We start from the raw sequence: 24,188 nt of genomic DNA, 5'->3' as shown, positions 1-24,188 counted from the left end.
CATGATGATTGACTGAAGTACAACTAGACAAATACCTACATATGAAAGCTTTTATATATGAATTAAATTTGTGATTCTAAAATAAATGTTTCCATCTAAATTTGTGGCAAGCTCCTGTAAAATTAGAAATAAATTTATCTCTGCAAGTTCTGTAGGAAGTAATGTAAAACGTTGTACATGCAAAGATGAATGCAAGAGAAGCATTTTACAAACATTTTAAAACTATGAGGGCAGTAGGAAAACTTAATTTTTTTAAAAACCTTTTACTATCTGCCTCCACATAAATCAAAGTATTTTTATAAAATGTTTCACTTTTTTTATTGACCAATTAAATGAAAAAACAATAGGAGAAATCAAAAGTACATGTTTATGCGCAATATTTAAGGAAATAAACTCTTGTTCTATTTTATGACATCCTGTATTTATGAAGAAAATCAAGTATCGTTCTTGCTATATAAACTTATTTGTTTTAAATCATCTGATAATTAAGAAATCACAAGAACCCAGCCACCCAAATTTTTCTCTGAAACAATCGACTCTTCTAAAATAAAAAAGACCTCTCTGAAAAAAATATATTTTCATTCGATTGTAGTTATAACTACACAGATTCAAATAAGAAAATACTTTAAATTCTATGTTGTTTTTCATGAAGCTGAAGAAGGGAATCAATTTATTAGGTTCAAGTTAAATGATTTAACTTGAGGAAAGAAGAATTTATTTTGAATCATGTTCTAAAATAATTAACTCATGTGAGAAACTTTAAACTGTTTTTCTACAAATTCAAAAAATGACTTACACTTTCTAATATGACTTGTTTTCTTCCTCTGATCATAATTCTAAATAGGACATCTATGATTATAACAAAACTACCTAGGCTTTAATACATCTTCTTCTAAAAATGCATTTTAAGTACAAATAGGTGTTAAAAATTTATGAATAAATTATTGCATATTAACAAATACGTTAAACTAATGCAAACGGCTATCTCATTGTAACATAAAATGTGATTAAATATAAGCATATAAAATGATGCAACAAAATGGACAATATTGCTATCATAGCAAATTATTTGACAAGGAAGACTATGAAATTGATTCCATATGGAAACTGAAACATTTTTCAGTATTCTGGTAATTATGTTTAGATGTGATAAGCAGAGAGGGAATTGTGAAGCAGTGAACACCTTGCATTCACTATGAAGGCATTTTTTAAAAATTAAAGTAGTCGAATTACCTGCATATCAAGCTTATTTGAGTCTCCTTCATTAAGATATCCGGTTCCTACTATTTATGCAATTCATCTAGTGTTATCATGTGTATTTGAATGCCAATTCTTTCTTTTTATGACAAACTGCAATTATATTTTCATTCTATATGTTTCATGGTTATTAGATTTTTCTCTTCCTGTTTCGAGGTAGCAGCCTATATTTCACGAACATTTTATTAAATAAATAAACCTATTACCAGAAGTTCAAAAATTGCATTTGATAGAGGAAAATTAGTGTTAAAAAAAGCTAAGCGGTTCGGTATTTCGCAGATTTTAGATTTATATAAATTTTAATATATACAGTAAAATTAGTACACTGAAATTAAGATAAAACTATTTTTAGCATTTAAATACATTTTGAAAATCACTGTAATAGATCATCATCAAAAATGACTGCAGTAACGGATTAACTTACTTTGACTTTCTTACTTTTAACTTATTTTATTATGTATAAATCAAATTTAAAAAATTATAAGGCTTTGGTAAGAATAATATATTAACAGCTTAATGTTGAGTTTATCAACAGATATAATAAATATTAATATGCTAGCATCAAGTTATTCTACAAACTAACTCTAATGTGCTATGATATCAATCATGGATACTTACACAGTAATTTAATATATAATAATGAATAATTTGCCTTCATATATTTATTAATCTAATCAGTGGCCTTGGATTATACTTTGATTGTACAGGCTTTGCATCATTGAAATATTATAAGCAAATAGGTCATTTTTTTTATTTGTTTGTTTTATTTATGCTTATACTAAGAAATCATTCATCCCAGAACAGTCAAATGACATGCTACCTTTTATGACTGACAAAGTTGTGAAAAATTATGTAATACCTGAAAAATTATTTGTAGTTAAGTTAACATTATGTAGTGTATACGTTTTTTTTTAAATACAATGATAAGTGAAATATTTTATCAGGCATACAATGATAACAAGAGCAAAAGCTTCAGTGCATTTTTTTCTTGTAATTAATGGTTCCAAATATGTAAAATAAATGCAGACATTTTTTTTTTTTTTTTTTGTCTTCATATTATTTAAGACCGAGTTACTATGGAAACTATACACTCTTTACACCTACTACTGCTATATTACATGTCAGGCAAATTTCCAAACAGCATATCACTACTTAAAAGGTTTTATAGACAAAACCAGCTTAATATTTCATAACAGCAAAGTGTATGTACATGTGTGTTTTATAAAGCAATTTCCTCAAACCGTAATTTTTAAGATAAATAATGAGTAAATTACACAGAATACACCTACTAATTTTGCAGCAACATCTTTTTTCAAGGCTTTGATGTTTTCACGAGCAATAACTTTTTTACCATCTGTGCACGCTTGAATAGCTATTAGAAAAAGTTGTGGATCTATACATTCTTTTAAACGAAGACACATAGCTCGTCCAACCTTTTCAACCTGTGATGCATGAGTAATTAGAGAAAGTTCTTCAACTATCTTCCCATTTAAGTATATGTCTATCTAAAAAAAATGAAAATAATATTATCAGATAATTTCTTAATGAATATATTTCTCAAAAAAATTAAAATCCTTTCAAAGACTAATCTGTTTTGCTTATAACCAAAGAGAGTAGAATTACAAGTTAAGACTTTTCAAAATGACTTCTGTTGACTGTGTAAATTTTCCAATACTAATAACGTATTGAACAAAGAAAACATATAATGCAGTCTAGTTTTAGATGGAAAGTATTGAGAACAAGAATTTTTTGAAACCATCCTTCTTTAGATTCACTGAACATTTACAACAGTTGAGGCTAGCAGGTTTTACTGATCAGTTGGTTGGATGGGAATACCGAGTGCATTTAATTTTCAATTAATCTCTCGTGTATAACTTTGATGTCCATTATTCTCTCAATTATGGCATTACAGTCATTCTTTTTGTAAATGAACATTACCAATGGAGTCAATAAACAATCAATAAATAAATATCCAGATAATCTACCTTCTAATTGCATGATGTCTTTTGCAGTATCATAACTTCAGTTTCTTATCCTTTAGAATAATAAACATAATCTTTCTTTAGATTTCAACAATAGGAGAAAATCATGGTATTAAATATTTGATGTAGCAATTAAAATGGTTGAATCTCTTTGCAACTATGAAATATATTGTAGAAAATTATACAATAATTTTTTTAAAAATTGTCAAAATCCAGAAAAAATCGCATGACAAATAAATTGGTACAATACAAAAATAATTTTTAAATTTAAAAAAAATGCAAACATTATTTTTTGCAATAATATTTTCAAACGTTATGGTAGAAAAACGTCAAAACTTCACTTAATTTTTAATTTATTAAAATTATAAAAAAAATTAACTTGAAAATGCACATTCTTACTCTTCAAAGTATATTTATACAAAATTTAGTAGCTCAACATTAAAAAAAGTCGGGCAATAGAATGTTAACAGATACACAAATAATCTTTAGTATTAGTAGAGTTGTTCGGCTTTTAAGCACGATCAACTATATTTAATATGCAACGTATTTAATAAATCAACTATATTAATAAAACATAAGAAAACATCATACCTTTTTTAGAAAAGTTGATTCATAGCCAATTTCTTCATAATCAAAGCTAAAACAAAATTAGATAACTAATAAGAACAATAAAATCAAATGTTAAAATAAATAAATAAATACAAATATCATGATGCGGCCAATTCTCAAAATAACGAAAATCAAAGTAAGAAATTTTTATCTTGCTACATTGCAATCTCAGTTGAAAATTAATGGCTTCTCAAATAAGGAAAAATTACATTTACGTTCACTTTATTTATTCGAAGATATTTAATAACCCAAACGGAATAATCCGCGGATCGTGCCAATTCAATGCCACCATGCGTGAACATTTCTGTTTACAGAGGCAAAAGGTGTTAAAAAGTTTTATTTTGGGAAACGGATTTTTGCATATTAAATAAAAGTTTTAAGATCATGTTTATTATTCATAATAATTAACTATATATTGTTTAGTGCGTCTCGCTTTCGATTCTGCATTCAAAATTTCTGTTCCATTTCAAAATACATTAGTGCACAATCGCTAAGGACAGATGACAGTAGCAATGATAACAACACCAAAAATGGAAAACAGGCAAATGTGAAAATTAGCATAAATTCGGGATACAGTACAACGTGTTTTGGTATGCAAATTTCGGCTTGCCGAATTTGTTAGTCACGCGATAGTAGTAAGAAGATATATAATGGAATTGACACCTATCTCCCGTTGTTGTTCAAACATAAAATTTAATGGGAAAGAATCAATTGACGAACTTGCGGTTTTCGGTATGTTTTCCCGACATCACTAACATGATTTTAAGCGTGGCCGTATCATTGGTACGGTAGAAAAAGGGCGAAAAATAATAGATGTTGCCAGAGAATTCGACGTCTGCCACAGTGTTATTTCAAGGCTTTGGAAATCCTTTCAGACAAATGGAATGTACAACAAACGTTACAGGCGAGGTCATATTCGCAGTACAACGCCTGCAGAAGATACATAGTGCTATCGGCAGAAAGGAACAAGCGAAGCACAACTAGTCGGAAGCAAATCAGTTTCTTGCTCCTAATGGCAAACGAAACTCCCGTCAAACTATCGTTAGACATTTGCAAGAAAAAGGACTATACGCCCTCCCTCCCAATTAGAGGGAAGAGGACCCCGCTTACATAATCTTCTCAGATGAAAGTAGGTTCAATCAGTTTGATTGTTGACAACTGATCTGGCGTGAGAGTGGTACTGCATATAGTCTAGCAAACACACAGAAAAGCACATGGTATGAATTGGCATCATGCTTAATGATCATGCGTCTCCCTATGTTCTTCCAACTGGGATTATAACTATTGAATGACACATTAATGTTGTTCTGCTACCTCATGTACTATGGTGTTGTCGGTGATAAATTTGTCATCGAATAGTCGCTTTTCAGCAGTGTCTAAAGGACGAGGATATTCAAAGCATCGAATGGCTAGCACGTTCTCCAGATCTGAATCCACTGAAAATATTTAGGATGCTTTGGGATGGAGTCTTGCGTGTCGTCAATGCCCTCCAATAAACAAAGACACAATCATCCTTGCACTGACAAAGAAATAGAATAAATTACCTCAACAGCTGTTTTATAATTTTGTGCAACGCATGCCACGCCATGTGGCAACTTTCATTGCCCTGAACGGTGGCCATATTCCCTATTGACATCTTCCGCCAGAATACATGGAAACGGTAATAGCCTTTTTTCAACTTTCAGGTATTTAGCTCAAAATGACTATTTTGTACAGTCGTCAAAAACACTACTGTAATTTTTTTTTATTTATTGTCTCATCTTCACAAAATTGGGATCGATGGAAATAGATTAAATGGACAGGTTTGTTGACAAACAACTTAATCAATCATCTCGAAATTTTTCCATTACGGGAATCGAGCTTATTTTTAAAAATTCGATTCAAAAGGCCATTTTATGAATGTATATCAAATTTCGTTCTAAAATTCGTAGTAGTTCTTGATTTAATATTCTTTTCTGAAAACTCCGCCCAAAAAGAGACAACCCACCGAGGACCATATATTAAGTAACTCTTAGCATTTTAATAACGCCAGTAAGAGAACAAATTAATTAAACATTCCTACAGTCAATCTGTCCTGTAATCAACTTTTATATCGTCCGAGTGAAAAAAAAATGTCGTGGCTTTTTTTAACAAACCAAAAAATCATCATATTAAATTAAAATCGCCTGATCTGAAAATAAATTTATTATTAATCTAACTGCGATATTATAACTGCCTTTGAAGCTTTCGCTTCATGAAGAGTAGATCTATAAATACAAATAAATTTAATATACGGTCCCTTAGAAAGTGGTGTTGCAAATTGACTGTGGAAAATTTTCAATTTTTTTACTATATTTTAAAAACTATTTGAAATATGCGTACAATTTTTTAATTCAAACTTTTAGCAGGTCAGCTTTGAACCCATATAAAAATTTTATTATGCTACTATTCAATTTTTTTCCACATTCATGTTTAAAAATTCATAAAAAATATTAAATATGCGCTATTAAGGCGTTTATTTCGTGAATTAATGAAAAATTATAATTTTATTTTAGTGAGAGAAAAAAGATATCGCCGAAAATGCATAAATTTCATTTAACATTGGAAGCGTCACTTTTCAAAACCTATCATCAAAATTTCATAAAATTTTATTTAAAAGTTAATTACAAGCTGATAAATCGATTCAGTTAAAAATCTCGATTTCCGTAACGAAACAATTTCGAGACAGTAGTTAATTAACTAGGTTAGTCAGTTTATCTATCTCAACAAACCTGTTCCTTTAATGCTTTTGTATCGACACCAATTTTGTGAAGATGCGACAATAAACAAAAAAGTTACAGATGTGTCTTTTTTTTTTTTTTTTTGACGATTGTACCTTGAACATTTTTCTAACTTTTCTGTTCAACTGTTTTTTCTTTCTAACTTTCTTTTCTGAGCACAACAAATTATCGTTATTGTAATGTCCTAACATTATTTTATTTCACTTTGCATCAACCACTCTTACTTTTTAATGCGCTATATAGCTATTTGTGATCCGTCTTTGGCAATTGTCCATCAGTATAGTTTCGAATGATTAAAATAGACAAAAAATCATTTCTTTGCGAATAAATTAAATATATACTTTTATGCACAAAGAACAGTGGAATCTGAGACAAATAACATTCCTAAATCTCAATCTTTTATTCTTGTACATAACATTGCATTAATGTAACTACATATTATTTAATATATAGAAATTTTTCATTTTATTTTTGCAAATATTCAAAGGAATGACTGCGTGCGTGCGTGTGTGTGTAAGAAAATTTCAGTTGCTGAAAAGTAAAACTAATTCAGAAAGAGAATTTTCTGAAATGAAAATTAATTTTAAATATAGTGTCACAAAATTGCTAGAATAAAGAATGGTTATGTGGTATGTAGAATAAAGAAAAGATTAATGAATTTGTTCCTGAATGTCATTTTTATGAACCCTAATGCAAAAAATTCAATATGATTTGGTAAAATGTAATTAATGTTTTTACAAAAAGGAAGCAAATGAAATAAAATTATTGCTAGTTTTATTCTATTTGCCACTTAGGTTTAAAATGCTTTTTTTTTTTTAAAATTTCTATAAACTTTAATAATCTTTTTCTCCTCAGTGATTTGAAATGGACCAAATCCATCTACAATTTTTTTTTTAAAAAAAATAAGCTTTTCTGTTTTTCTACACCATTAGATGACAACTCGTATGTCTATCCAAGTATTTTTTCTTTCTTTCAAGAACATGAAAATAAATTTAAAATCAATAAAATCAAGTTTTTTTTTAACTCTGAAATATTTAAGTTTTGAAATCAAGCACATTAATCAGAAGCAACTTTTAAAGTAAAACTAAAAAAACCGAATGAAACTAAGTTAAATGAACCCTGATATTTGAGAATTGAAATATAATAAATGGAAAAGTACACTGATGTCATTTTAATATTATATATAAAATGTCAATCAGCTGCCAATGAATTTTTTGTGTTCCAGATCCAAACTTCTTATTGTATTTATTCAGAATTTAAATACTCTTAATACAAGTTAAGAATATGAATTTTAAAAAGTTTATATCAAAAACTTTCATTCTGAGAGCAAAAAGTTAATATTTAAGTAACTGACATTCACAAATTTAATTTAAATTTGTGCTAAATGAAGTGCTATAAGGATATTTATTTGATATTAGCTTGCCATATGCTGTCTGTAATGTATATAGCAATAACACTAACCTCTTCTTTAAAATTGAAAATTATTTTTAAAAAAATGTTTAATTACTGCATACCAAATTATCAAGCAAAATTTCTAAACATCAATTCTAACTATTTTTTTGTAAACAATTTATTATTTAATGTTCAATCACTATTAAATTGTACTATTAAAAATAGATAGTTCAAATTTTAAAATGATATACAATACTTAGTATTTTGTTAACACTGAAATTTTGTTACTGAGGTTGACATTTCCATTGATAAAATTTATTAAAAATTGCAAAATATATAAATTTGGTTTAAAATATATTTTTCTTAAATTTGATAAATAAGCTACAGTTATTAGTTTTTGGAATGAGACATATTTCAGAATCTAGCTATAATGAAGAATCCTGATTTAAATTATTTCATGAATAAAAATAGTATTTAAAAATATTGCATTACCTTTGCAATATCTAGAACTTGTTAATAAATAAAACATTAACTAGGCCTTTATTCATATTGCTTGAACTGATTAAATTTTATTCAAATATTTTTAATTAAAAATAATCAAGACATTCTTGACAAAGAAAATGAAAACAGTAGGAATTAGAATTAAGGTTCATCGTCATAACTATCATCAGTGTCATCATCACTAAAACTGCTCTCAGTATCAGAATAAAAATTGATGATAAAAGAAATGTTTTCCACGACTTCTTCGACAATGCCGTCAGTTTCCCAATACTTTTCTTCAATGTGATCGATATGTTTGCAGTGTTTTCCCCATCTCATATTTCCAATATTTGTGATGGCTTTCGATGCAAGACTTTCAAGACGCTGCAAACTCATGTCGGTAGTCGTATTTCTCTCTCGCACATAACGTTTAATATCCGCCCAAAATAATTCTATTGGGTTTAAGTCACAGTGGTATGGGGGAAGTCTCAAAACATCATGTCCTTGTTCTTTTAGAATTTCGTCGATAAAATCTTTTTTTTTTTTTTTTCGCCACTTGCATTTGCAGCAATCAGTTCAAGTAACTGAACTTATCGCATTTTTTTATAATATGGGATTTGCTTTTTTCCCAACCAGGCACACATTTTATCATTTTTTATGCTTTTTGTGGATACCGGATCCAGCACTTTTGTGTGATAAGCTGCATTATCCATAACTATTACCGAATTCGTTGGAATATTAGGTAGCAGCTTCTCAATTATCCATTTTTTAAAATTATCATAGTTAATCTGCCCGTGATAATCTCCAGTTGCAGATCCAGCTTTAAATATTAATCTGGCATTTGGAACGAAACCAAACCACAAAACCAGCATGAACCACAATCAGACGATGACCTGAGCTAAGAACACACAGATCAAAATTGTCCAATATTGCATTTCGAGCCTCAGAACGCTTTCGATATTTCCCCAGCGTAGATAACTGTCCATCTGTAGAAATATCTTTCTTTTTAATCTGCTTAATTGTTCTAAGTGAAACAACAGTAGCTGAAGCAGCACGTTTTTGGGCTTGGGAAAGGAGAAACAAAAGTGTTCCAGATCTAGCCTCGTCTTAACAAAATTTAGTAACATTATTTATTATATTTCTCTCTTTCGAGTGAATAGTTCGCCCTTTTAAAGACATTTTGCTACGAAGACAGCAGTTGTTTGCTTTGAGAAAAGTAGTTTTTGAAATTAAATATATATTATTTATTAATAACTAGCTATAAGAACGGGAAGTACGACAGTATATGATAAATACGACAGTATAAGTAAGTGATAAAGAGTAAACATTCGCCGTTTGGCGCGCATTTAGGGTTGTCTCATTTACAAGAGTGGGGGTGTTTACACGTCTTCCTCGCGCTCAAATGAACTCTACCTCCAAGAAGGCGGATCGAAGTGCCTTCCCCTGGAGAACATAGAATGTTTATATAGCATAAAGTAAATAATCACAGATGCCATAACTACAATAAAAAAGTAACGTACCTAGCATATCCAGAGGAAATAATCTTCAGCTCATTGAAGAAATCCATTATGATTTCACCCAATGGAAATTTATAAGAGAGTACAATTGTTTCATTATCCAGAAAATTGATATTTCTTTGTTCACCTCTTCTGTTCTGCAAGGTTATTAAGAACCAAAATCAAAACAGTTTTCAATATTCAATCAATTCCTTAAAAATATTGAAAACAGCGTTTAAAACTGAACAATACTAATCTAGAAATGTATTAGAAATCAGTATAAATATTTGATCATCGAATTAAATATATGACCATTTTTGCCTTGAATTCTTTCATCATCTCATATATAAATATGGGTAAATATGAAAGAACTAATTGCTATTGGCAGGTCTGTATGAAGTAAGTGTAACAGCTGTTTGTAAATTCAGAAACGTGCATTAATATAAAAAATATTTAAAAATTATCTTAAAATTATTATTAACTCAACATTTTTTACATTCGATATTAATTTTAAAATTTTCAGCAATATGACAGTATAAAAGTACGCAAGTTTTAATATTTGTCTAATTTGTTCAATTACCAGCAAATGCAGGAGATCGATTTGATAACATATCGCAAAATATATTTATTTTTCTCTTCGGAGAAAGGCCTTTATCTGAATAATTGAGTTACAAGAAGAAAATATCTACACTGGCTTCCAAAAATTAAATAACAGATTAATAATATAATAAATCGCCTAAAAGTAGTTCGAAATTCTTGAAAACTTTGGACGCAATACATATAAAAGTAAGTTGTACCAATTAGACATATGCAAGAGAGAGAGAGAGAGAAGAAGTTCAAGACGAAATTTGCAGCTTAAATTGTGATATAAAGTCATAGATTGACTAGAAGTAGATCAATGACAACTTGATGGCTAAATGTCGACCGTTCCGTAGAGAATCAGTTGTAGAATTATTAATTGCCAGCTAAGTTTTCTGGAAGTTAGACTAAGCACTACTTCTTCTGATAAATGATATTTACGGTTTAGTGCATGTCGCAACAAGACTAATCTAAATCTCGCCTTAGATCCTTACTTATTTCTTATAAAGGATGGGCAATATTAGCAACGGTAGTACACAGAACATTTCATGGTGGAGATCTGTATGCTAAGCAACCGATATTGTACATCTCGTTTACTTTCCACCAGAAGTGTTTGAATTGGACACGTAGTCATGTGAAATGAACTGAAAATCAGTGGAGGTTTGTTCTGTTCTCTTGAGCCCAACTTTAAAGAATGAAAGTGTTTACATATAAAGAGAAGCAAACACTAGATATCTTCCGTCTAATATACAGGAAAGAGACGCTTATGTAGTATTCTTATATAGGAAGAAGTACCTATAGGCGGGAGCACAGAGCTGCATCTATTTGGCACTTGGAAGTCTCGATGCTTAAAGATATAGAGATGGCATACTGCATCCAACTGTTCATCCGTATGCTGGTGAAGTTGGCAGTGCTTTTAATATGCAAGCAGATAATGCCCTGATTGATGATGCTTGCCACATTCATCAAATCCTTGAAGAAATTGAATGAATTGCTCAGTACACTCTCTCGATCTTAATCCCAAAGAGGATATGTGGGATGTACTCTGAAAGCGTCTGGATGACCTCCAATATCTTTTCCAAATCATACATGAGCTTGGAACTTCTTTATGTGATCAATGGACATTGTTACCCCTGAAACATCAGAAATAACATGAGACACCGCTGTCTGTATTGATATACTTTGCAAATAATTTGTATGCCAAAATTTAGGGCATTGTAAGTTCCTGTTGATATTATAGAATGTAAATATTATATATAACATTTCCTTTTGTGCTACTACCTGCCTCTTGTGTTTTTAGAATAGATATTACCACCAAATTTCGTTCACTTTGCTTGCATACTTTTTGAATAATCATTAGTTTCGGTTTGTTATTTAACTTTTGGAAGTCAGTGTAAAAAATTCGCACATTAAAGCGCGATGATTAAAACGCAAAGCAAAAATAAGCAGTTCAAGAGAGAGGGAAAGAAGTAGAACGAACGAAAGAAAGAATGCCAATTTCTGAATTTTCATAAGATTAAAAGGAATTCTGAAGCTTTAATAAAATCTTTTTCCTTATTTATAGCCTATTTTGATATGAGTATGAGAATTTACTCGATTTTCCAAACAATTCTGAGTTGCAAAGAGGAATATCTCTTAGAAATAATTTTTCAACTTGCATTGAGAATCAATTTAAATTCTAATTTGGTAGCAATTAAATGCTACCAAATGTTACCAAAAAATAAATTCTTTATTTAATTGCAGTGGGATGTGCAATTCTGCAGTAAATTAAGAACAATGTTACAAAGGCAACACTCTTTTAATTCTCTATTAATAGATTAAACTAGTTATTTTAATTATTTTATTTCATAACATAAATTTTCTATTCCAACGACAAGTTACAAATGTTATGTATGCCATAAGTGTGCCCAAATATTGAAAATTCGATTTTTCTACAACTATTGCATAATTCGAAATATTTTTCATTACTGTGTGTCCACCACGAGAACATTTCCAGCCAAATGTTGTTTACGGCGGACGTTATAGAAGCAGGCTTCGGTAGGGAAGTTCCATTTCGAATAGGAGGAAACGGATAGAAGTCTCGGTATTTTTTTTTTTTTTTTTTTTTTTGAAGAGATAAATTCAATTGAAGAGGTCAATTTGAAAAGGTCTTTATATTCCCTTAGCTTACTTCTTTTATCGTTTTAAACTTTTCTTTGGTTGATATTAACTCCATTTCATTGTTTAATAATTATTTTCTTGTCTCTTAAATTTTGACATAATTTAAAATGCCTTTTCTATTTATAAAAAGGAATTACTTTAAAATCACAAACATTTGAATGAACACTTGAATTATTTTCAAATTCAGAATACTTTTACATATAAACTTTGTGAAGTTAATATTATTTCAGAAAGCTTGTGCATATTGAAAATAAGTTACAAATCAAATTTAGATAGTATAAACTTCAGAGAAAATGAATAAATTTCGAAAAGGTTCAAGCATATTTAATAATGAAAATTTTACTTTATACTAGAATATAAGCAACCTTTTATAAAATTAATTATGATTAATTATATTATTGTTTTTATGTTAGATTAGACAGTTTAACTCGCGTTTGCTCTCTACAAAATTCGATATTAATTACTTACATAAATTTAAAACAAATTAAATGAAGACAATTAATGTTTTGTCATGTATGATTCTACTTTAGATTTCTTAATTGATCTTTTTCCTTTCTTGTGCTATCATTACACATGAATCATTCAGTTTCGCCCTTTTTTGTGTTGTTCTTTGTATACAAATGGCAGGAATATCAGATATTTTCAAGATTCCGAGTACTCGAATAATTTTGAGTTTAGACCATTATTATTTTTTTGAATTTATTTCAAAAAATAAATGCAGAATACCAAATATCGACATGCCTTAATTAACATTAAAGGCACCAATGTAGGAAACTTGAACGAACTTTTACCTATGCGAAATGAACACCTCCTACAGTAACTTGATTCTTTAACGACAGTCATAAAATAGACATTTGGTAGGAAGTGTTCTCCAGGTGGCCACACAATACTTTAGTTCTTTATTAATAAACTATTCATTAAAAAATTATAACAATTCAATTACAATTATATGGAAAAGGTTAAAATAATTTAAAAAGGTTAGCACATGTGATTAATTAGCAATTTGATTAGTTTTTTCAGGGGGGGGGGTGGAGCAAAATAAACAAATCATTCCAATGATACATAAAAATATAAACAGCTTCTAGCTCATAAAAAATAATTAGGAAACAAAATAAATGGAGAATTATTTGCAGAAAATAAAAACGCTATCTTTAAAATTCAGAAACATGGTATGCCTGAGCACTTGCTTAGCTTTCAAAATTGTTAAATCCTTATAGTATTAATTTGATCCCACATTTGAATAGCGCCACAAATAGTTCATGCAAGATTCATAGAAATTTTTTCTATTAATCTCCGTACTATATTTAATAGGGGGAATAAATGAAACAGATACAAATAACTTTTTTAAAAAAAAAGCGTGAAAGTATTCTAATCACCTAAATTATTAAATAAGGATATATTTTAAAATTAAATAAAAAAAAAAGAAAAACTACAGTTTCTTAATAGTTACTCACCATGCACATATTTAAAATAGAACTATAGTATTTTTCTGGAGTAATAATGGTACCCAATACCATAGGTTCAAAATATTCTTCAACAATAGTTGGATCAGGGAACTGGAAAATTAATTTGCAATCATAAAGCTATACATATCAACTTAACTTAAAAATTTTTTAATATGTTCCTTTAAAATGAATAAATGAAAAGAATTCTGACCTTGGAAGGATTACTTATAATAATTTCTTCACTGCCATACTTTTTAATATTGCTTTTTCCTTTAATTTTAACTGTAAAAAAATTTCATATTTATAAATGAATTTAACACAAGAATGACCTACATTACATTAGATGTTTTACAAGTACAGTCGTGGAAAGAAAAAAGAAGCATCCGAGCCTTTTTCCTAGCATTGTTCAGAATGCAATCACACAAAAGATGTTATTTTAAAGGAATTAACATACTGTTACAGACTTCAGATCTAAAATTTTCATAAGAAGCTGTCTATATATTGAAATAAAAGCATTTTACTACTAAATTTCAAAACTACATCATAAGTATTCAGAGGAACCAAATTTCATTAGATCTGTTTGTTTCGAAATTATGAGCTAATAAACTAATATTAAAATAAAATTTTGTATTTTTATACTATTTTCGAAAATAAAATAGTTATTTATTCTAGAACATATTGCTATAGAAATTTTAGGCATCTTACACATTTTGCAAGTATATTTACCATTTAAAAGTAATATTTAGCATGTAATATATTTTATCCAAATTAGTATTCAAAAATCTATGAATGGCAATATACCTAAATTTTAGCATAAATCAATGGACATTTTACGGAGATATGCATAATTTCCGCTTATTTTTACAAGTAATTTTGTTGCATTAAGTTTTCTGTATTTTTTCTAAAATGATGCATTTAGAGGTACAATCACAAAATTTAAAAAGTGACAGGTGTTTTTTTAAAACTTAATTTTAATGATTCACGAAATATTGGTTCACATTTTCAAGTATCATTATTTTTAGAGGCATAAAAATAACGCATGTATTATTTCAGATTTGAACGAGGTACAGATTTTAATGAAATAAAATTTTTAAAAATAAAAAATTCCATTCTGTTTAGATGTTGAAATAAAACTTCTTGGAAAAAGAGATTTTGTACGAATTTTTTTTATACGTCACAAAATTTATCACAAAATAATGCACGAAATTTGAAATAATGTTTAAGTTAATACTCTTTAAAAGAGACAGAGAAAACAAAAAGTCAGAAATGAATTCCAAATTTTAGAATATTTATGGTTATTTATTTTTATTGATAATCGTGATTTGTAAAATAATTGTTTTAAAAGTTTTAAAGATAATACAATTTTTTGCATCCTTATGAAATGAATTTTCAAAAGGAATTGAAAAAAATTGAAATTATATCAATTTTTGAAATCCTAAATATTACACTGTTTTTTCTCATAAATTACGCTTATTGATTTCATTACTCTAAAAATATATTTGGTGGGAAAATGCTTATTCTTTCTTTTACCGATATAATTCAATTCAAATGGCTGCGTTAAATAAGAAAAGGTTCTAGTATAAGCTTTAAATTATTAAGATGGTCAACTTTCAAAGATATACAATGGAATAATTATTCCTGTAATTATATATACAGGAAGTACCCAAGAAGTAGAACAAGAATTTATTTCTTTAAATATTGCACTTAGATGCATTTTTTCCTATCACAAAGCTTCATAAAATAAAATGAGCAACGATGTGTGTGCATGCGTGTGTAGGTGAACCTATTTTTAGCAGTTGCGCGGCCGAGAAGAAACTTTAGAATTCTTACCTCCGATTTATTCCATCCCGAGCGCATATTTATGTACAAGAATAAGAGGTAAGAAATACACTAGTCTACATCACGATACAAAAGAAGAAGAGCAAAGGAGACACAAATTTTTTCTTCAATGGTTTTATATGATTTTATGAGATTTTGATAGGCATTTTTTTTTTACACGTATAGACTTAGGATAGGGAAATTTAGGCATCTTTAAAAGAAAGTTGGAAACATTAAGGATTTTTATCCCTTCACTCGAAGCGTGAGAACCTGCTGAATTCAGCAGTTTTACAGAGCATGTGTAAGATGAATTAAATAAAAAGTACAAAATATATCAGGAAATAAGAGAACATTTTAGAATGAAGTTGATATGGAGTAAATTAAGATGAAAATTAGGAAATTAATTGAAATTTAAATTAACCTCCCCCCCCCACAACGCAAGACGTGAAACTGCGCCAGGGCCCTTTGACACACAATCCTACCTTACAGTGATTTCCAAGTAAGATGTTAAAATTTAAATGCATATTATGAGTGATGCCTAGTTTCCATTACCTTTACAATAATATAGAGATAATTTTGAACAAGGGTATTAGAAATATAAAAAGACTAGGAATTATATTTGTAAAAATATTGCTTAGCCTACATAATCAAAAATAATAACAAAATATAAATAATGCACAGATGTATTCCTGCCATTTTTCTGTAGAAGTTCAGCTCATAAACTTAATTTGGTGAGGATAGTCTATGGTATGCTTGCCTATATTATTCTTAAATATTAGGAAATTTGGCTCAACAAAATTATTAAATTAGTAATTAAACAATAAATTATAAAATAAAATATCAGAATTCTTATGATTTCACATATATGAAATATCGATATAATTAAGATTTCATATAAAACATTTGGAAATGAAAATAATAAATACAAGATTCAAAGATTTCATATGAAACACTTCTAAATGAAAGTAATAAAAGTAAGATTTAAAGTACTCTTATGATAAACATTTGTTATTAAATAAATAGTATAAAAATATTTGGGTATTGGGAAAAAATAATGTATTTGGAAACTTGGGAGTATTATAACACAAGAGATAACAGAGAATAGTTTAATTACAATCAGAGGTGTAAAAGAAATTTCCCTGAGGTATTTACTACTTTGGTTTGATTATCACGTGCCATCTGTGTCTTTTTATATTGAAATCTTTTGCATTTAAAAAGCATTTATACAGAACATTAAATTGTTAGTAAAGAATAGATGAAAAAAAAAAAAGAAACTGGTTTACATTACATGATAGAAACATCACTTTATTTATGTTTGTAAAATAAAGTGATGTACCATTTCATAACACATTTAATAAATGAACATTAAGCTACATTAATAAAAATAAAATAAGCTTATAAGAAAGTGCTGAAATAAAGCAGAAAAAGAAAAAAAAAGTAAATCTTATCTATCAGCAAGTTATTAATTTTAGCACAAAAGTTAATATTAATTTAAAGCTATAAAATATATGGTTTTATTTTCGTTACTCATACAATAAAATTAATTTTGATTTTTAGTACTTTGATTTAGTAAACACAATTCCAGTTTAAGAGCAATTAACATAAAATTTTCAACAAGCTTGAGTATCTTTTTGCAGGAAAGAATCAAACAGTTTCAGAATATTTCAATGCAGCAATGTTTCGTCATGCACCAAGCAGTAAGCGATTATTAATACATTGATTACAATTTTAAAATTAGATAAATACAATTTATGCTTTTAACCCTTAACTGGGGAGTTGAAATTTTAGGATTTAACTGGGGAGGTGCGGTATACGAGACCGCATTTCCTTTACACTCAAATTTTCTAATGAATGAATTAGAATGAAAAACTGCCAATATATTTTGCAGATATTTTTCTTGATATATAGATATGTTTTAGAAATTTTTCAAAATATTGTTACGAACCTGCGATGCGGCTTCCAAGCATAGTGGGTTCCATAGGAGGTCCCAGAGCGTGGCGACAAACTTGGCGACCATTTGGCGACGAATTTGGCGACTTCGGCGCCAAAATAGATTATACCCGAAACATCGAGAATTTTCCCGATCCGTCGAGTAGGAACGGAGATACGCCTCGAACGTTCCTGATTGGTTGAGAGGCGTCTAGCCCCGCCTCCTGAGACCTATAAAAGGAAGCAGCCGCAGCTGCCGGGCAGTCGTGAACCGGGACGGTGAATTGAGAAGAAGTCGGAAGCGGCAGAGCAGAGTAGTGTGAACCAGTGGTGAGTCGAGTGGTGAATTGAGTAGTCGGAAGCAACAGAGAAGAGTGGTCGTGGACCAGTGGAGTCGTCGTAGTTGTGAACCGACGATGAATTGAGTCGTGGACCAGTGGAGTCAAAGAATGGCGGTGAACCAGATCGGAGAGCTGTAGTCGGAAGCGACAGAGTGAAGAACTGGTCTTCCAGGGACTAGCGGAGCAGCGACTGAGTCGAGCTGCTGTTATATGCTGTTGTTGCTGCACGTCTCGTCTGAAGATAATCGTCTTCTGTGCTGTATATAGTTGTCGTCTTTGTGCTGTCCTGTGTGTCTTCGTGTAAATAAACGTCGTTGTTTCATTTTCTACTGCAGCCTGCTGATTGTGCGTGCTTTACACCATACAACCCCCACTATCAGAACGAACCCCAGGATATTTCGTAACAATATATTATCGTTGAAAAAAGTAAATGCGTTGGAACATACATTTTCTTCTCAAATTACATGTTACAATAAATAATCTTCTTGAAAAAACATATTACTTTTTACTTTTTAAATCATATTTATTTTTACAGTATATAAAGGTATATAGAAGGCAATATAATGTAAAATTCAACAATTGTATGAAAAATAAAAAAATCGACAATGGGTAAAATTGGCCCTTATTTTTATCGGCTTGTGTGACTTTCATAGCACGGTTTTAAACATACAGGTAAACTTGTAATATAAAAATCAACCTATAAATTCTGCATATATATCTCTTGGCATATTAATATATTTTATAAATTTTTCAAATCACATTATCACTAGAAAAATTAATTACGTTTGAACACAGATATCAGAATCAGTTGAATGCGAACTTTCATCAAATAATTCTTCTGTACAGTTATCCTTATCACTAAAATCACTTTCTGCTTCATTTAAAAGTGTCTGGAGCACTGCTTCATAATAGGATCAATAAATTGGGTGATATTTCAGGGCCCAAGTTTTAGCGCCATCTGCTAAGCCTTGTTTATCACTGGGACACTAACAGGGAGGAGCGGTCTTAGAGACCGCGCTCAAAGAAAAAACTAAATTATTTTAAAAAGCATCCGCTGAAATCAATTGAAAAAGTGCATGTGTATTGAAGGTCACAAAACATGAAGCTACAGGATCAATCCATTCAAGTGATCTAAAAATAGAATAGGGGTGACCAAAAATCCATCGCTAGCGGTCTCACAGACCGCACATCCCCAGTTAAGAGTTAAACTGTCACAAAAAATAAAAATGTTATTACCATCATCCAGAGAAAACAGGAAGCATAAATATCTAATGCAGAGACGGCCCCTTAATATAAAATGTCAAATATCTCCAGATGTTAACCAAAATTTACATTCCCGATAATTCTTTAATAAAGAATCTTTAATGATAACAAAAACGGATGTTGACATAAAATTTTTTAAAGTTAATGCAATTGTAAATATGTAGACAATTCCTTATGAACCTTTTAATCATAAATTCTTTTGGTTGACACTAATACATTTAAAACGGTACATTTAATTTTCATAAAAGATGGATTATGGTAAAATAAGGTTGAGATAGCTCGTTTTTATTTTCAACAACTAAACCTAAAACGCTTTATATGCACGTTAAAAACATTTTTTTTTTTTTTACTTAAAACAAAAACAGTTTGCTCATTTTTTTTAATAATAAATCATTGGAACTTTCATAGGAAAAAATAATCAGGAAAAAGCTTATCGAAAATAGGAAAGAAATTACTTAAAAGTGCATCTTTAGAGTATTGCGAATTTAAAAAAACTGATGTAAAAACATTGATAGAAATCCACTTCCAAATGTTAAAGCATTAGATTCCACAGCGATTTTACGCTATTTGTGATCGAAATTATAGCATAAATAACATAAATCATAATTTTAGAAAAACACACATTTTAAATTTTGAAAATGCACTCTTATTAAACTAAATAGGTAGAATATTACGATCTAATATTTTTACTTTTTTACACATGATTAAAATTTCTCTAAATATGATTATAGCATTTTTTTTTAAATAAAAATCTTTCTAGGCAGAGAAATTTCTAGGATTTAATTTCTGTGAAACACATATGCAACTTCTAGAATTTAATTTTTATGCAATATTATTCTTATAAAATAAATATTTTGAAGCTCACAGAAAACTTTTATCAATCTTACTTTTGTATGGAATTCCAGGAGCAGTAACAACAACATCAGCATCAAATTCTTGGTAAAGTCGTTGACAGAAAACTTCCATATGCAATACACCAAGGAAACCCAATCTCCACCCTTGACCCAAGGCTGAACTTTACATATTAAATATAAAAAGTATATAGCAAAAGAGAATATATTTATATAAATAACATTCAAAAACTGAGAATAGGGAAATATTCAAAAATACTGTTTTGTAGTTGTTTTTCATTTCCTAAATTTCATTCTTACAATGATTTGAGTCGTTTTTAAGATTTGATATGTGACTAATAAAAAATATAATAACAATTCCATATAGTTAGTTTTTTAATACTTGAAGCACACATAACACTAATAATTTTATTGTTATATGCAGCCAATGAAAGATCGTAGCTTAACACCTGAAATCAATAGGTAAAAAATACAATTTCACTCAAAAAAAAAAAAATGCTGTGAGAACTGTTAATTTTAGCCATTTGCTGCTTTAATCATTTCTAGTAAGTAAATTAACTTTTTTTTTCACACTCTTCAAGGATTATTAGTAATCATGGATAATAATATAGAATAAAAAAAAAACATGTGGATATTTGTTGGCTATCTATAGTAAAATGAATTCGCACAACAGATTTCTTAATATACAATAAGATTACATTTCAAATCACCTAAAAATACATAGTATAGTTCTTCATAGAGAAAAAAAAATCTTCACATGATACTACAAAACAGAAAAAAATCATTAAGTAATGCCTTTTTTTTTTTTTTTTTTTTTTTCATTTTGAAAATAAATTGTATCATGTTGATGAGAACTGTTGATCACTACGATGATCTAGGATCATATAAATTCTAATACATCATAAAAAAAAAATTTAAAAATTTGAAATAGAATTAAAACTGATATAACCATTTCATATTAAGAAGTTTAAGAAACATTAAATCAAACAAAGAATTATTCAATCAATAAATTTTTAGTGTATCACTAGTATTAGTTATTATTAAGACACCTAAGAAAGTTTACTCTATACCTGGTTTCCATTGAAATGTTAACACTGGAATCATTTAAAAGAAGTTTCTCAAGAGCCTTTCTTAAGTCTTCTGTTTTTGACTGATCTGATGGATAAACTCCAGCAAATACCTAAATGAATATTTAGACACATTTTTAGAGTTAATACTTTTTACAATCTTGTATAAAAAGCACACATACAATAATTTTACATTTATTACTTGCTTGCATATCATTTAAAATACTTTTCCCATACTGACAAAAAAATATAAAAATTGTCTCGCTTTTAAAGGGAACAATACAACACAGTTTCAGACATTTTTACGAATTTGTCATTGCTATGTTACAAACAATAACAGAAACAAACTGCATAAACATTATTTTTCATTTATTAAATTTTTGTGAGCGAAATTATAAATTCTATTCTAATAATAATCTACATAATCATTTAACTATAATTAATGAATACTATATAAGAAGCAATGTTTCATTAACTCAGAAACATAAGATTCCTAAAAAAAGAAAACTTTATAAAATGGTGAAAACAAAACAATTTTTAAAAGCTAAAAAAGTGATAAGCCAGTTAATGTAAAATTATCAAAATTATGAGTTGAATGAATTTCAAAAAGCATTGAAATTGATTATGAAGGAAGCGAATGTCACTAAATTGGCGAAACAAACATTTAGTAATATTTCAAGCCTGGCTAGATATAACAGCTATAGGTATATAGATTTATATAAATAAACTGTGTTCTATCAATAATCATGTGGGTTTTCACAATGTATGTAAGACATAAGAATTCTGAATTTCAAAATGAAATGCTATTACTGAATTTAGGCAGTAAGCAAAGCAAAGCAAAGAGAAAGCTAAATTTACGAAAACTCAACAATAACAACTGAAAATAATTCCAGATACCAAAAATATGAGAGATTAAATCATTGTTTCCACAGAGCAGATAATGCAACATTTTTAACATAAATGAAATAACATCATTAACTGGATAAAATATTTTTTAAATATAGGGATAAAAAAGTAGCATATAGGTGGTAAAAATGCATGAAAGTTTAGCAGGCGAATGAAACGAAAGGCGTCGTAAATAATATCTCCATATTTGAGTGCTTATTTCTTTAGTCACCAGTTCCTCAAAAAACAAGCAATATTTTGAATAGGTTGGTGTTGATTATATTCTCAATTCTTTAGAAATGTTTATTGAAAGGATTTCGCCTAGCTGCTTTCTGCGGTCATAGAAACAAGATACTTGATTTAAATTCTATCCTCAATATTTTTATCAAAGCTGAATTCTCTTTCATGAGAAGCTAGTTTGTAAGAAATAATAAAGATAATTTTCAAAACTCTCTACAATTTTATTAATTTATTGCCTTCAAAGAAAGGATTAAAAAAATCTCATTCAATCTGAGTTTTCTTGACATTAAAATTCTTGAAACCGTGTTATTGTTAAGATTATTTGACTATCAACTATATACTCCACGAAATAAATTGATGTAATCAATGATAACAGCAACATCTTCATCTTTTTGATGTAAGAGTAACACAGAGCATGTTTCATTTTTTTCACGCTTACTATTCTCCTCCACTCCCCTCAAAAAACAGTTAAAAAGTAAATATGCATCGATAAGAAATGATTAAAAGTTTAAGAATAAGATTTCTCCTTACCATAGGTTTTGATTGTGAAATTAATGGTAAGGGATTTGCAACTGTATCCTTTTTAATCCAAGTGTCGCCCACTTTAACATCTTTGGGATTTTTAATATTTGCTTTAAAATATCCAGCTTGACCTGCAAATCTAAATATAAAAATAAATATAAATTTATTTCATACAAAGTTAAACCAGAAAATAATCTAAAATGTAAATATAATTGCTTAGCACGATAAGAAACAGAGAAAAAAATAGTGAAATATTATTAAATAAGGTTTAACTAATTTCCGAGCATGTAACTCATAAAAAATATATCAGAATGTTAATCTCGCACAATATAAATAGCACATTGTTAAATTTTCCTGTTCCACAAGGAAAAACATTTTTCCTAATAAATGCCCTCATATTAAGATTATTTTTGCAATGAATAACCAAATAAATTACGCATGAATATTGCCATTTATCAATCTAAATGGAGAAAAAAAAAACCTATATGAATAATCTAACAAATTTAAACAGAAAATGACTGCTTTATTTTTACCTGAATGCTGTTATAAAAACTGTTATATTTCATCTTCTTAATATTATATATATATATATATATATATTATCAACATCATTATACATATTATTCCTTTACGATCAACTGCATTTTAAGATATAAAAAAACCATAAATAATATTAAATATTTTTTTAAATTTAAATGACATTTTTACATTATAGTTAAGAATGATTAATGTTAACAGATCAAATACATCCGTTTTCGAGAGATGGTGGAATGTTTGCATGAAGAAGAATTCCAGCTTCTAGTGAAAAAATTGATACGAAGCACTCTCGCATAACTGCTATAGGAATAAAAACCATTTCAAATGAAGTATAATAAATGAACAAGGAAATATGTAGATAAATTGAGTGTCTTCATCGGTAGTAGCAATGAAACCAGTAATTTAATCTAATCTTAATATTTACAAAATTTCAATTGCCACTTCTTAAAAAAACAGGCGATGATATAAAATATATGTGTCGTACCACTTACAGAAGAAACAAGTTACAAAAAGCGTTGTTCAATTTTTTTTTTTTTTTTTTTTTTTTGCATAGAATTATAATAACTCATACAACCA

At 28.7% G+C, this 24,188-nt stretch overlaps 1 protein-coding gene across 3 annotated transcripts in view; it reads right to left on the bottom strand.

The window, feature by feature from the left end:
* LOC129958206 (translation factor GUF1 homolog, mitochondrial-like) overlaps positions 1–24,188 on the bottom strand; it is a 52,333-nt gene that overhangs the window by 3,550 nt on the left and 24,595 nt on the right. For all 3 annotated transcript variants that reach the window (XM_056070484.1, XM_056070482.1, XM_056070483.1), the window contains exons 10-17: positions 23,085–23,214; positions 21,432–21,541; positions 20,398–20,525; positions 14,371–14,441; positions 14,169–14,270; positions 10,000–10,133; positions 3,831–3,876; positions 2,547–2,762 (exon numbers count right to left, since the gene is read on the bottom strand). In XM_056070484.1, the coding sequence (XP_055926459.1) occupies positions 2,547–2,762; positions 3,831–3,876; positions 10,000–10,133; positions 14,169–14,270; positions 14,371–14,441; positions 20,398–20,525; positions 21,432–21,541; positions 23,085–23,214 (937 nt within the window). The remainder of the gene's footprint in view (positions 1–2,546; positions 2,763–3,830; positions 3,877–9,999; positions 10,134–14,168; positions 14,271–14,370; positions 14,442–20,397; positions 20,526–21,431; positions 21,542–23,084; positions 23,215–24,188) is intronic.

This window comes from Argiope bruennichi, chromosome X1 (genome assembly GCF_947563725.1).
Source record: "Argiope bruennichi chromosome X1, qqArgBrue1.1, whole genome shotgun sequence".
Lineage (NCBI taxonomy): Eukaryota > Metazoa > Arthropoda > Arachnida > Araneae > Araneidae > Argiope > Argiope bruennichi.
This window is presented reverse-complemented; position numbering and strand designations above follow the sequence as displayed.